The sequence below is a fragment of the Cebus imitator genome, unplaced genomic scaffold (genome assembly GCF_001604975.1).
Source record: "Cebus imitator isolate Cc_AM_T3 unplaced genomic scaffold, Cebus_imitator-1.0 Scaffold63, whole genome shotgun sequence".
Taxonomy (NCBI): Eukaryota; Metazoa; Chordata; class Mammalia; order Primates; family Cebidae; genus Cebus; species Cebus imitator.
Window position 1 is genome coordinate 2,054,891 of NW_016107378.1, and position 15,866 is coordinate 2,070,756.

General features: G+C 35.1%; 1 protein-coding gene across 8 annotated transcripts in view; it reads left to right on the plus strand.

Annotated features, from left to right (window-relative positions):
* RPGRIP1L (RPGRIP1 like) overlaps positions 1-15,866 on the plus strand; it is a 99,179-nt gene that overhangs the window by 51,676 nt on the left and 31,637 nt on the right. For all 8 annotated transcript variants that reach the window (XM_037739103.1, XM_037739104.1, XM_037739109.1 and 5 more), the window contains 7 exons: positions 1,119-1,270; positions 3,905-4,283; positions 8,338-8,525; positions 8,697-8,780; positions 11,415-11,513; positions 11,973-12,132; positions 13,312-13,385. In XM_037739103.1, coding sequence (XP_037595031.1) covers positions 1,119-1,270; positions 3,905-4,283; positions 8,338-8,525; positions 8,697-8,780; positions 11,415-11,513; positions 11,973-12,132; positions 13,312-13,385 — 1,136 coding nt within the window. The remainder of the gene's footprint in view (positions 1-1,118; positions 1,271-3,904; positions 4,284-8,337; positions 8,526-8,696; positions 8,781-11,414; positions 11,514-11,972; positions 12,133-13,311; positions 13,386-15,866) is intronic.

Here is a 15,866-nt window from a genome sequence, read left to right on the forward strand (position 1 = left end):
TAGCGTATTAGAAAAACAGACTGGTGAACAAACAGGCCAGAGCAGTTAGTGCCCTAACAAGGCCATACAGCCTCCATGAAGGAGACACAGGGCTCTGCTCTCCTGGGAGCCATATAGGAAGCCCTCCCCACAGAAGAGACATGAAAAGCTGCCTGAGTTGAGAGGAGTTCCAAGGGTGTGCAGGGCAAATATCATGCAAGGATATACTGCATGAGGCATGTATTTTGCATAGCCGTAATATTTTCTCCTCTGCTTGTGATAGAGTATAGAAATGGGAAGGTGCCAGAGATGTCTTGAAACTTGAATTAAAATGTGGAATGTCCTGCGATCTATTGAAAGTCAGCCCTCGACACAAGGGTTTGTAAAAAAAAAAAAAAAAAGAACAAAAAAAAAAATGTGGAATGTCATATTTATAATTCTGAGGTTTAATATTGTAAATGTCAGACCACATTGAGTGCAACTTGTTTTTAAAAAGTATTACACTATCTCATCAAAAAGAATCTGTGGAATATTTGATTCAATGTTTAGATTTTTGTTTTTTTGAGATGGAAGCTTGCACTGTCACCAGGATAGAGTGAAGTGGCCCGATCTCAGCTCACTGCACCCTCCACCTCCCAGGTTCAAGCAATTCTCCTGCCTCAGCCTCCAGAGTAGCTGGGACTACAGGCATGTGCCACCACACCCAGATAATTTTTGCATTTTTAGTAGAGACGGGGTTTCACCGTGTTGACCAGGATGGTCTCGATCTCCTGACCTCATGATCCACCCTCCTCGGCCTCCCAAAGTGCTGGGATTACAGATGTGGACCACCATGCTCAGCCTAGATTTTTTAAATATATTTCAGAAGGAATGAAATAGTATAAATTAGAATATCTCAAACATAGTTTGACGTAGTTCTTTAATAATATTTAACATACGATGAAACTCATATTTCAGAAGTAACTGTTTTCTTCATTTGTTATTTGCCAATCTCACATTATTTGTGCAAGTCATGTTATTTTACTCAGCATAACATGTATAGTTTTAATGCATAATGCCATTGATGTATTTTTTACCGGCATATATTTTAATGTGTGGAACTATTTTAACATAACTGTGGGTTATGTATTGATTTGTAGGAACTAAAGGAGACATCCCAAATTTTGGCACAGTGGAATACTGGTTCCGATTAAGAGTTCCCATGGATCAAGCAATTCGACTTTATCGAGAACGGGCAAAGGCTTTGGGATATATAACATCGAATTTTAAGGGGCCAGAGCATATGCAATCGGTAAGCTTGTTTGGCTTTAAGACCCTTTTAAAACATAGAAATTTTATAATATTTATTTACATGTCATGCTTTAAACTGTAAGTATTTTCTTTCGCAGCCATCAAGTGGCTTTTTTTTAACTTTTTATTTTGAAGTAATCATAGACTCCCAGGAAGTGGTTAAAAATAGTACAAAGAGGTGCCCTGTAACTTCACCCAATTTCTCTTAATTGTAACATCTTACATAACTATAGTATAATTTCAAAATTGAGAAATTGATATTGGTACAGTACTATTAACTAGGCTACATACGTTGATCAGATTTCATCAGTTGCACATGCATTCATTTGCGTGTGTGTGTGTGTGTGCATGTATGTATGTAGTTATTCTTTGCAGTTTTATCACATGTATAAATTCATATAACTACCACCACATCCAAAATACAGAATGGTTCCATCAATACAAACAAACTCCCTTGTGCTATTCAGGACACTTTTGAAAAATTAATAATCATAATACTGTTGTCACACATCAAGAGACTTTTGTTAACAATTTCTACTGTTAAGGAAATAAACAGCTATTATTGGACTATCAGTCATTGTCCTTTCAAATTATTTCTTCATGTTAGGTTTCCGAAGTGCAAAGTAGAATGCAAAATTAATATTTTCTTTCTGAGAACTGGGAATGTAAATGCAATTCCTGAGGGAAGCATTTCCCAAACAATGTTTCATGGAGTCTTAATTACAATATTTTCAAATTAATTCCATGATCTAATCAATGCAGAAAACCCTGAATTGAGCAAGGTTAAATAGGATTCTTGACTTTAGGAGTTCTCATGTATAACACGAATCTTAATAGGCAACGTAAAGTATGCACTTACATTGAGTAACAGAGGGATAGGATATAGTAGAAACATTTGGTATGTCTTCTCAAGTCATAATTATCTTACCTCTTTTTCTTTGGGAGCTCCCTCACCTCCAATCCGTGGGGCTAGGCTCCCAGTGGCCGGGTTTATGTTAGCAGATCCCATTTCCTTTCACTCCTCACCCAATTATAACTAATGATTTGGGAATATCCACTTGACCCCAGTTGAACCAATCAGATTTTGCCCTCTGAGATTAAAAGAAAGCAAGACATACCTGGAACACGTAAAATTGGGGGCAATGGACAGCCATCGTCTGCCGTGTTAAACAGCGAAGGTAAGACATTGGGTCTGAAGAAAGAGAGTAATGAACAGACATACAGAAAAACATGGAGACCAGATGGAGAGGACATTCTGCTGGTTTTCTAGGCCACTGCCTTATGAAGGCCCAACCACATTTCTACTGTATATTCCATGAAATATTCCTGTTACTGTAAAGTCCTTTTTTTGTTGTTTTTCCTAGGTATAATTGGTTTCTATGACTTTCAGTTAAAGAAGCATGACTAATAACACACTGATTCCCAAACTTCAAAAGAGTGCAACTGCTTTCAGAGACCATCTTTTGGCCAGTATTCCTTACAGCACACTTTGGGAAATGCTGTTAAGGAGATGGGAATTAGAACTAAGGAGACCACATTGTTTGGTTTTGTAGTTTAAAGCTTTTTGGGCTCCCAGATTCTGACTTGAATAAGTTGTTTCCTGGTGGAATTTCAGCTCTGGTGGATAGATTGAAGGGGAGAAGTGGAGGTACTTTTTCAGTAGTTTCACTTAGCCTTCTTTGGCTGAGAGCAAACTACCCCTGGGAAAGCAATATTGTAATTCCCTTCTTAGGTTTCTCCTCTCCACACATCAGATTTCTCCACTAAGGAGATAATGATGACAGATTTATTTTTTCCTCCTCCAATAAACTTCTCATGGAGACAGGGTCCCACATGTTCAATCCAGATTCAGAAACACAGAGGGATGCCTTAAGATAAGTAGAGAATTCTCCAGCACTGAACTAAACAAAGCACAGAAGCACTAGCATTTTCTTTGTTCCAGATCTTGTCAGCCATGGAAGATTTAACGGATAGCACAATTGCTTTCTAAAATGCCTGTGTGCCACCCATCTCAGGAATAGTTCCAAAGGAACCATTGAGTAGTTTCCGGTTCTACCTAATTACTCCTTGTTCATCTCTCTCCTGAAGTATCCTCCCAGTCCTAGCTGTTTATCCCTTCAAGGTTTATCTCTGACTCTGTTTTCTTTTTCTTATAACTATTGGACTTTGTTATACTAGCTAATTTGGCCTCAGGTATCTGCTTCCTCAAATCCCAACAGTTCAGGATGAGGGCCAACCCAAATATAACAGAATCATTACTCTGGGCGGGCAGGTGAATGTCTTTTACTTAGGACATTCGTCGGTGGACCCATTGCTCACTATAGTCTTTAGTTATCAAACAGAATTAAAGAACATCAGATTAACATTTTTCTTGGTTTTATTTGATTTTAGCACCAATCTCTACATGTATGCTCAGTCTCCAGGGTTTCTTGCTAATAACGCAGGATCATGTATTCATACATGTTCTAGGGAATATTGATTTTCAATAAGAATCAAAGATTATTTTACTGAGAAATTATGAAGTGAAAATATGCAGCTTTTGTCATTGACAAAATTATCTTATTTGGGGGTTGGCAGCTGCTGTTTATCTTTTAACTGCATTATTTCTAAAATATAAATATGTATGTTTTTCCAGTTAAGTCAGCAAGCACCCAAAACTACTCAACTCAGTTCTACAGATTCCACAGATGGCAACCTAAATGAACTTCACATTACAGTAAGATGTTGCAACCACCTGCAGTCCCGAGCAAGCCACCTGCAGCCACACCCATATGTTGTGTACAAGTTTTTTGATTTTGCAGACCATGATACAGCCATCATTCCCAGTAGCAATGATCCACAGTTTGATGATCATATGTATTTCCCAGTGCCAATGAATATGGATTTGGATCGATACCTTAAGTCAGAGTCTCTGAGTTTTTATGTTTTTGATGATAGTGATACCCAGGAGAATATTTACATAGGAAAAGTCGATGTGCCTCTGATTTCACTGGCACATGACAGGTGTATCTCAGGTAAGTCTATGTTCTAGAATGTATAAAATTGTAAAACAAAACATAACAAATTAGTGTTATGGATATGATTTGTTTGTAACTAATCATCCTAACCTCTTCTCAGTCTTTAAACTTTGGAGCTATATTACTATATTTAAAAATTATTTTCTTACTAGTAGCTCTAAGGATCACAATGTACATTTTATCCCAGTCTACTTAAAATTAATACTGACTTAATGGAATTAAATTCTTAAGATATTTATATTAAATATTTAATTCAATTAAAATATAGAAAATACAATATAATTTCACTCTCATCTTCTTTTTGCCATTATTATCATATATATGTATATAATATGCCTCTATATTTTATATACCCAACAATACAATGTTGTAATTATTGCTTTATAAAATCTTCTATTCTTTAAAGAAGTTAAGGGAGGAAATATGTAATTATAAAAGACTTTGATATTTACCTACATATTTGCCATTTCTGATATTCTTTATTTCTTCCTGTAGATTTGAGTTACTGTCTGATATCAGTTTCTTACTCCAATATAGCTCTATTTCCTTCCCTGCCTTTGTGCTATCACCATTGTGCTTGCTATGTTTTGAGCCCAACAATATAATTTTGTAATTATTGTTATATGCAATTATCTTTTAAATAAGAGGAGAAAAGAGAAAATACGTATTTATACTATGTTTTATAATTACCTATGTAATTACCTTTGTTAGTCCCCATTCCTTTGTGTGGATTTGAGTTACCACTTGGTGTCTCTTTCCTTCAGCCTGAAGTACTTCCTGTGATATGTCTTGTAAGTTAGGTGTCTCCTGGCAGTGAATTCTCTCAATCTAGGAGGATTCTGTTTTCTGGGAATTTTTGTTTTGCTTTTGTTTTTTGAAGGATAGCCTTGCTGTATATAATATTTTTGGTCAAAAGTTTAGTTCACTTTTTAACTTTCTACACTTTGAGTACATCAGACCCTTACTCCTGGGATCCATTGTTTCAGATAATAAATCAGTTATTAATTTTATTGAGGTTCTCTCTTACTTGATGCTGTTTTCCAAGGTTTCTATTTGTTTTGGCTTTCAACAGTTCTACTTATGTGTCTGATGTGGATCCCTTTGCATTTATCCTATTTGGAATTTGTTGAGCTTCCTCTATGTGTAGTGTCATGTTAAGTACCACATTTATGGAGTTTACTGCCATTATTTTTTCAGTTATTCTTTTCTGCCCCTTTTTTCTTCTCCTTCTTGAACTTCCAGTACACGTACCACATGTTGGTATGTTTGATGGTTTCCCCATGGGTTTCTGAGGCTGTACTCATTTTTGTTCTTCTATAAGTTCAGATTTCCTACTGAACTGTCTATTGAAATTTTTCATTGCAATAATTACACTTTTCAACTCCATAATTAGGGGTCTTGCTATGTTGCCCAGGCTGGACTTCAACTCTTAGGCTCAAGCGATTCTCCTGCCTCAGCCTCCTGAGCGGCTAGAACTACAGGCAGGTGCTACTGCACCCAAGCATTATAATCTCTTATTATATTCTCATTTTGATAAAACATTATCATTATACTTTCCTTTTAATTCTTTAAACATGCTTTCTTTTAGTTCTTTGAGCATATGGATAATAGCTGCTTTGAGATCTTTGCCAAGTCTAACGTGGTCATTCTCAAAAAATGTCTATTGATAGGTTTTTTTCTGTGTATGCAATACATTTTCCTATTTCTTGGCATGTCTCATGAGTGGAAATGGACATTTTGGATAATATATTGTAGCGTCATTTCCTAGGTGGTTATTGTTGCTATTTTTGTTTGTTTGGTAGCTTGCCTGGACTAATTATGTAGAATGTTTCCCCTACTGTGTATAGCCACTGATGTCTCTGCTAAGTTTTGTTTCTTTTCGTTTCCATTTTAACCATAGGTCAGCATAGCTTAGTGGTTAGCCAATGACTGTTCAAAGGTGTGCTTAAACACCTTGAGCCAGTAGGTTTCCACCCTTTGCCTATGGGTCAGTGTGTGGCATGGAGGATGCATTCAAATCAAAGTTCAGTCTACAAGCCTGCCTCAACTTTTACTTTATGAATTGACTAGACCTCTCATTCAGCCAGGGATAGATAGCTTACCAGGGTCCTCTTTGATTTCTTCTGAGCATTTACACAGCTTTGTGCATGTCCATAGCCTTCCACACCATGAGCTATAAATAGGATCTTGTTGAGGCCCACTTTTTTTTTAAGCTGGAGTCCTGCTCTGTAGCCCAGGCTGGAGGGCAGTGGCACCACCCAGGCTCACTGCAACCTCCACCTCCTCCCAGGTTCAAGCAATTCTCCTGCCTCAGTCTCATAAGAGCTGGGATTACAGGCACCCGCCACCACACCTGGCTAATTTTTGTAGCTTTAGTAGAGACAGGGTTTCACCATGTTGGCCAAGCTGGTCTCGAACTCCTGACCTCAAGTGATCCACCCCCCCCACTTGGCCTCCCAAAGTCCTGGGATTACAGGCGTGAGCCACCCCACCTGGCCAGCACCCACTTTTGATATCTTATTCCTTGCATCTCCTTTTTAAATTGTTGGTTGGCTTTCTGGTCTTTTGGCTTGCCGCAACCAGTATTGAGAACTTAGGCTGTCTGTGATACTGACCTTCTCTGATTGTTTGCCACTGAGGTTGCTGTTGTTTTTAACAATGCCTCTGGGCTGAAATTATCTATATTTTGTTCCACATATAGTCAGCCCCCTACAACAGAGGCTGCCCGTCCTCCTAGTCTGTCCTAGCCTGGCATAACTTCTGTAAAATGGGACTGGGGGAGAAAGGGGAGGATGAGAGCAGCCCCATAGATTCCACTGTTCATACTGAGGTGCAGTAGATTTTCTTGAGTAAATGTTTCTCCATTTATCCAATATCTTTGATCAATTTCTGGAGTCCTTAAATGGTTATTTTTGACCATTTTATCCAGTTTTATCATCATTTTTTAAGAGCACATTTGCTGAGGTTTTTACTTAGCCATTCTGGAAGTCTTACTATGCCTGTAATAGGGGTTTATCACCTCCTTATGTTCTACCTTTACCCTTTTATCCTGCCTAAAGTCTAGAGTTTGAGAGTTGTTTTTTTTCCAGCCAGCCATTAAAAGGAGTATCAACACTTGAAAGCAAAGTAAAGGATACCCTTAAGCAAAGTTAATGCTTGAAATTTAGGTTTAAGCTGGGTACCATTCGTCCCCAGCTACTCCAGAGGCTGAGTAGGTGGATGGTTTGAGGCCAGGAGTTCAAGGCCGCCAGTGTGCTATGATTGCATCTGTGAATAATCACTGTACTCCAGCCTGGGCAATGTCATGAGACCCTGACTATTCAAAAAATAATTAAAAAGATATATAGGTTTTTTTTTTTAAGTCAGAGATTTTTTTCATACCCAAAAATCTAGTGCAACTATTACCATTTGAGACTCAATGTAACAGATTCACATTTCTTTTGTTACTGCTATTTGTTGTAGATGGTCTGTTAATTTTATGGACTTTTTCTGTGCTACTATTAATTTAGAGCGATTTAACAAATGCCAATAAAATATATTTAAAATTATAATAGAATTATATGGTAACATAAATATTCCTTTCGATGGGTAAATTATTTGAAACTTTAAAGTATTAATATATTTTTCTTGAAAGACAAGCCTTACAAAAACTCAGGTCAAAACGGAGGTTGATACTTGAGCCATAAGCCTTCTTGAAGGAAGGCTAAGAATTCTGAAAAATCTCTGAATTTAATTTCAGTGAATTAAAATATTTATAAATTAATTTTCTCATCTTTGAATCAGCGTTATCTTTGAGGCCTTCACTTCTGGAGGAAGTCTACTTCAGAGATGAACCTGTCATAGATTATTTTGTCTCTATTTTACTGTCTAAGCCATCTGAATTCTGTGTAAAAGCCAAAATTATTTTTAAAATAGGGGTACAACCGCCTGGCTAGCTCAGTTGGCAGAGCTTGAGACTCTTAAAGTAGAGAGGTAGTTCTTTGTTCTTCTTTAATTCTTACCGTAACGGAACTTCACCCTAGCATTAATTAAAATTGTTGTAATTTGACAGGAATATTTGAGTTAACAGACCATCAAAAGCATCCTGCTGGCACCATCCATGTTATATTGAAATGGAAATTTGCCTACCTTCCACCAAGCGGATCAATAGCAACTGAAGACTTAAGAAATTTCATACACAGAGAAGAGCCAGACGTTGTTCAAAGACTTCCTCCAGCACCCTCTGTTAGCACACTAGTTGTAGTGAGTAACAGTGACTTTTAATTTTTCTACAAGTGTAAAATTTTGAATATGAAACTTAAGAACTAAACTAAACTAAGCCACCCCCACCAAAAAAAAGAATAGCTAAAATCTTATCTGAAATCTAATGGTCATCATACTCAGTTTGACATATTGGTTGGTTTGTCTTAGGCACCAAGACCTAAACCAAGACAACGTTTAACACCAGTAGATAAGAAGGTGTCTTTCATGGATATCATGCCACGTCAGAGTGATGTGAGTAATAAACACTGAAAATACTCATATTTTTCATAACCAATATTTGAAATAAATGATACAGGTATACTATTCCCTACCTGATTTAAATGGAAACAGGTGAATAAAATATGTCTTTTCCCATTAAAATGATTGCTTTGTGTTTTGGCACTATATATATGTGTTAACTGTTCACATTTTTTATTTAAACCCTTTTGTGAGCCCTTATCTCTCTCTAGCTTCTGCCCCAATCCTCTGTTCCTATTTATATATATTAAAAAAAAAAAAAAGAAATCTTCAAAAAATTGTCTAAAGTCTGTCTTCTTCACTTCACATTGGTTCTTGAACTTGCTTCAGTTAAGCTTTTATCCTCCTAAAACTATTCTTACTAAGGTCACAGTGACCTTCTGCCATATGCAGTAGTCAATTCTCAGTGCCTCTCTTAATCTCCCAGGAGCATTTGACACAGTGGAATATGGGCCTCTCTTCTCTTGGCCTCTGGGACACCACGCCTTTCTAGCTTTCCTCCAACTTTACCGTTATACTTCTCACACTCCTTGGCCATATGTCTAAATATCAAAGTGCGTCTGCAGTCAACCTCAGACCTCTTCTCAATCCGTATCTACATTCAGAGATCTTGTACAGTCCCATGGCTTGAAAAAGCATCTATATGCCAACTCTTTCATATTTATAATCTTTAGTCTAGACCTCACTGCTGAATTTGATATTCATTTTCTTACTATTTAATACGCAATGAATGTTTAATAGGAATTTAAACTTAACATGTCAAAAACCAAACTCCTGGTTATACCAACCGTCTTCCAAAATTTTTGCCTCTTTCAGTGTTTCCCATTCTCTGTAAATGACATAATCATTCACTTGATTGCACAGGCATGAAATTTTGGAGGCATCCCTTTGTCTCCTCTTTTTGTCATATGGTCAAGGAGTGTGACCCTACATCCAGGTCATCCACAAAAGCTGTCAGCTGTACTTTAAATATATACCGTATTCAGACTGTTACCATTCTCTCTCACATGCACTTTTTAGAAAATGTATCTTCTTTGTAATTCACATATAGGTTATATAGTAAAGGACGTAAATCTTAAGCACAGAGCTCAATGGATTTTTAAATATGTACACACCTTTGTAACTACAACCTATATCAAAATATTCTGTCTCTCCAGAGCTTAAAATAATACCTGGCACATACAGATCATTTAATATATATATGATAATTAATGAATTCAATAGTTATAAATCAGTAGACGTTTTATCACTAGTATTTATTGAGTGCTTATTATGTGCTTTACATACATTGGACTCATTTAGTCCTCACAACAACCGTATGTCATTCATATTAGAATTATTCCCATTTAAAGATGGCGAAAGTGATGTTTAGAGAGGTTAAGTAACTTGCTCATGGCCAAAGTATTAGAACTGGGATTTGAACACAGGTAGCCTGATTCCTAAGTAAATGACCACTAACATTAAAAAGACATAAACATAGAGGTGTTTGTTGCAATGTTACTCATAATACCTAAAAATTGTGAACTAGCTAAATGTCCAGCAGTATTAAAATCGTTCATGAAGCCATAGTATACCCATCAATATAATATTCTTTTGTTATTTAAAATTGTTTTTCCAAGTTTCATATAAAGAAGAAATGTTTATAACATTAAATTTTTTTAATGTAACAGGATATATTATATTTATCATACGGTTATCACCATGCAACTGAAATTTTGTTTCTATCAAAAATTAGTTTTAAAGAAATAGAAATCTAAGAAGTTTGATAGATATTACCATTGAGTACTAGATTTATATTGATTTCTTTTATATTTATCTTTCACATTTCCTATATTGGCCATGTTTACTTTTAAAAATAGTAAAAGTCATAAGCTATATTTTAAGACTAAACATTAGTTTATTAACCCAGGAATAATAGCTAACTATAAATTCATATTCGATGAAATAAAAAGATTATATTGATCATAAGGAATACATACCTATGATACCATATGGCATTTTTAAAATTACATGAATAATTTATTATCAACATAGAAATGTTAGAAAATACAAAGAAGAAAAAAAAACAGTGAAAATAAAATTTAATGTTCCCAAATGTAAAACTCAGAGATACTGTTTTGATGAATTTCCTTTCATAATTTTTCCCATGGAAATACACACAGATATATGTTGGATTCCTTGTTTGTATTTTAACAAAACATAATACAACTATATATATTGTTCTGTAAATAGCTTTTTTACTCAGCACCATGTTATGTATTCTCTGTAATGTTAATAAACACAGATCTGTATCATTATTTGGATGCAGCATTTTTTATTTAATGCCTTATTGTTGGACATTTGTATCGCTCTCTTTTTTTTTTTTTGCTATTGTAAACAGTGCTTCAATGAACTAAACTTGCAGTTCTTCAATTACATATATATGTTTTTAAATATATATTTATATTTTAAAGAATATCAATACCATTTTATCGAAATATACTAAGTAAATTCAGTGTCATATGAGTTACTATTATATTTGCTGCCAATTTTTATTAGTTCATTAATATAGATGGAATAGTCAGAATGATTTGGGATTTAGTAATAAATAAAAAATAACATACATGCATGTTTTCACATTAATATAAGGAGACTTCTCCTCCTGAAGATATGAAGGAAATTTTGCCAGAAGTGGAGCATATACCAGAAATAGAAATTAATGTGCCAGCTGTTTCACATGTTCCCAAGGTATGCACTTGTGTTAAAATTATTTCGGAAGGTTTAATTTGGTTCTTATAGACTTTGTCTTATAAGTTTTGACATGACTCAGGAAGTCATAGCATTTATCCTATTTTTATATATGACTTCCTTGGAACAAAAAGTCAAAAATATGACAAGTGTAACAGCTGTAATTATACTGCTATTGGCCGGTAATATATGGATATGTGAATTAAAGTCTTAATGTAAAATTCATTTTGAGATTAATTCATTTTTTATTCTTAGTACATATTCAGATTTCCATTTATCTATATATTTTCACTTGTCTGTACAAATTGAAGTGGTTGTTTTCTGAGTCTCATACATATTATGTATCTGTATATTTAAGTCTCAAATTTTTATGCTTTATTATTCAAATGTTCCAGCAAGAATGCTATAAAATGTGATCTAAGCAATAATAAATATACCAGTGTGCTTTTATTTTTTCAGGTTTCACAAGAAAGCAGTGTAGACAAGGTAAAAGAGAATACTGAGAAAATGCAGCAAGGAAAAGATGATGTGTCTTTACTGTCTGAAGGTCAGCTTGCAAAACAAAGCTTGGTGTCTTCTGAAGATGAAACAGAAATAACAGAGGACTTGGAACCAGAAGGTGACTTCCTTTTTTAAACTAACATTATTTACTTAACTCTGTGCTTTGTTTTGTCTGTTAGAGTATGCATCATAGAACATGATCATTTAATAGCAGGATCTACTTCATGATACCTGTTTCTTGACAGAAATGATAGAATATAGTTCTGTCTGCTTAGCTGTAGTTAAGGTGGAATTGTTATATCTCTGCTTATTTCAACTTGGAGCTCCACAATGGAATACAAATGTTGTTGCTGACCATGTTCCCAATTTATGTTTTAAACAGTTTTATATAACCTTTGAGTTCAATATTATCATCTGCATTAGTGTAGAGATCTTGACTTAAAAATTGAAAACTAGCCAAAATGACCACTTAATGTATTTTTTAAAATCTGGTAAAAGCAAACTAATCTGTAAGAATAGGAACAGGGAGGGGCAGAAGGGAAGAGATTACAGAAGGACCTAAGGAGACTTTTGGAGGGGATGGATATGTTCACTATCTTAACTGTGGTGTTGGTTTCACAGAATTATGCTATGGCAAAACATCTAATTTTAACCAGGCATAGTGTTGCATGCCTGTAGTCCCAGCTAGTTTGGAGGCTGTGAGGGAAAGATTACTTGAGCCCAGGACTTTGAGGCTGGAGTGTGCTATGTGGTGCCTGTGAATAGCTACTATACCCCAGCCTGGGTAACATAGCAAGACCCTGTCTCTAAAAATAATTAAAATATGTGTGTGTGTGTGTGTGTGTGTGTGTGTGTGTGTGTGTGTGTGTCAGATTCTACAGTTTAATTGTGTGCAGTTTATTGTGTGTCAGTTTTATATCAATAAAGCAATAAAAATTTTAAAACTTTTGAATAATAAGAATAGCATTGACTTACATAACATTATTGGTCAGACTGTTAAAAAACATCTATTACCCTATGCTTCTCTTTTTGAAAATTTTTTCTTAAATTTTACAATAAGGTGTTTTTTTATTGGCATTTCCTTTGCCTCTACAAAATTAACCTTGAAATTTTTAGTCTTTTTTTTTCCCTAAAATGTAATATGTCTATAAACAAATTTATTACTAAAAAAGATCTAGACATAATTACCATGTTTCTTAAGGTTATCTTATGGTGTTTGCTTGTTTCTCTTTATTTCACAAGGTATAAGTAGAACTGGTTTAACTTGTATAAATATTACTCTTTTATTTTTTAACAGTTGAAGAGGACATATCAGCTTCTGACAGTGATGACTGTATTATTCCAGGTCCTATCTCCAAGAATATCAAACAGGTCAGTAATTTGATGCCAACTAGAAATGTTCTGAAATAAGGCTGTCTTTCATTCACAGTACATATACAGTCTTCATATATAAAAATCTTAAGGAAAACTGTTTCTGGAAAAACTTTAATGTTTAATCTTAACAAGGTAGTCATCTAGTACAAGAAACTTTTATTTATAGTTTCATTATATAATGGACTATAACACATAAGCATTATTTTTTGCAAAGAGTAACTTTAATCATACCTCCAATAGTTATTTGCTAAAACTAGCTGACTTCCTTGACTCCTTTTCAAGACGAGCATACCAAGATGTGTTGAAGCAGATCTGAACTTTAAAGAACTCAAACTGTGAGATGCCCTTTGAAACTATAATAGTTTGCCTATGAATTCATAGACTACTCTCACCTAGATATGTCCACTGATAATATGTTACAGTTATTTCTGCCAAAAAAAAATGAAGCCTTCTTAGAAAGCAGTTAATCTTGTGCAAGTGTACTTCGCTAACCTTGTGGCACACGGCTGAAAAGTAGCATGCAAATTGACATTTTGAGAAGAAAATTATATTTTTAAAAATATATGTTGGAAGTATACTGTTTACCAGAGCATTTTTTATTGTGAGAGGGAAAAAGTTCCTATAAAGTAAATGTAAATAGAGTAAAAAGCTCTAGCTTTTTCTGTTCATCTACATTAATTTTTCTTAAATGATTGGTTTTTTTGTAGAATTTTTACTTTATTTTTTAGAATTTTTACTTATCTTCATTGATAAGAATTGGAATATTTCTTTTAACTCTTTCTTCACACATTCCTAGCTTAATTTCTCTTTAAAACAAAATCACAGACCAGACACAGTGCCTCACACCTGTAATCCCAATACTCTGGGAGCCCAAGGCGGGAGGATCACATGAGCCCAGAAGTTCAAGGCTGCAGTGAGCTATGGCTGCAGCACTGCACTGCAGCCTGGGTAACAGAGTGACGTTCTGTCTCTACCCAAATAAATAAAACAAAACAATAGAGCAGAACATTTCTGTTGTTGTCACAGATTCCTCCATGAAATAGAGAGATCCATTGTTTCTGTGCTTGACAAATACAAATGGAACATTTCATCTGTCCAAAGTTTTATCATTATTATTATATATTTATTATAATCTCATCTAATCTATGAAAACTCCTACTTAGATCTACAATAGAACCATGTGTATGTTGGCAACGTTGCTAGCATCTCAGTGAAGTTGTACATTGCTCTTAACTAAGGTAAAATAAACTTTAATGAAGAAGTTTAGCAAAAGAAATAATTATTCCTCTAAAATATTCAAATAATTTAATGTACATATACATATTTTTTCTTTGTAATAAACTGGATTTTTTCCATTACTTAAGGTAAAATAATTTGTGTTACTTTGCTATAGCCTGTTACAGTCTTCACTATCATTCCAAAATTTGATTTCCTATAATGGCTTCAGATGCTATCTGAAATGTGAACATCATTTAAAGCAAGCAATTCTTCATGCTTCACCTCTCATGGGTTTTAAAAATTCTATTTTCAGCAGCAGTCACTGACCAGCACCTATGTTTTCTTAGTTTGTTTTGTGTTACTATAAAGCTATACCTGAGTGTGGGTAATTCAAAAAAAAAGTAGTTTATTTGACTCACAGTTCTACAGGCTGTAAAAGAAGCAGGGCACTGGCATTTGCATTTGGTGAGAGCGTCAAGCTGCTTTCACTCATGGCAGAGGGCTAAGGGGAGACAGAGCATGTAGAGATCACATGCCAAGAGAGGAAGCAAAAGAGAGAGAAGTAAAAGTTGCCAGCTTATTTTTAACAATCAGCTCTCAAGGGAACTAACAGAGTGAGGTCATTAATCTGTTCGTGTGGGATTTGCTGCCATAGCCCGAACACCTCCCGCTAGACTCCATCTCCCTACACTGCAGATTAAATTTTAACATGACTTTGGTGGAGACAAACAAATCACATTCAAACCACAACATATTGTTAACAGGTGAAATTTAGTTTTGGTAAATTATATACCAAATATAGTAAAATGGTATCATCTGAAAGCCTGGGAACAAAACTCAAGAAATTATAATGGCTAATGGTATTGTTTGAATGATGGTATCCCCTCCAAAATTTATGTTGAAACTTAATCCCCAATGCAACAGTATTAAGAAATGTGGCCTTTAGGAGATGATTAAGTCATGAGGACAGAGCTCTCATGAATGGGATTAGCACCCTTATGAAAGGGCTTGATGTCGAAGAGACATTGTCTTGCTCTTCTGCCATATGAGAACATAGCATTCCTCTTCTGCAGAGGATGCAGCAACAAGGGACAATCTTGGAAACAGAGAGCAGCCCTCACTAAACACCAAACCTGCTGACACCTTGATCTTGGACTTCCCAGTCTCCAAAACTCTGAGAAATAAATTTCTATTATTCATAAGTTAACCAGTATGTGATATTTCATTGTAGCAGCACAAATGGACTAAGACAGTGAAATA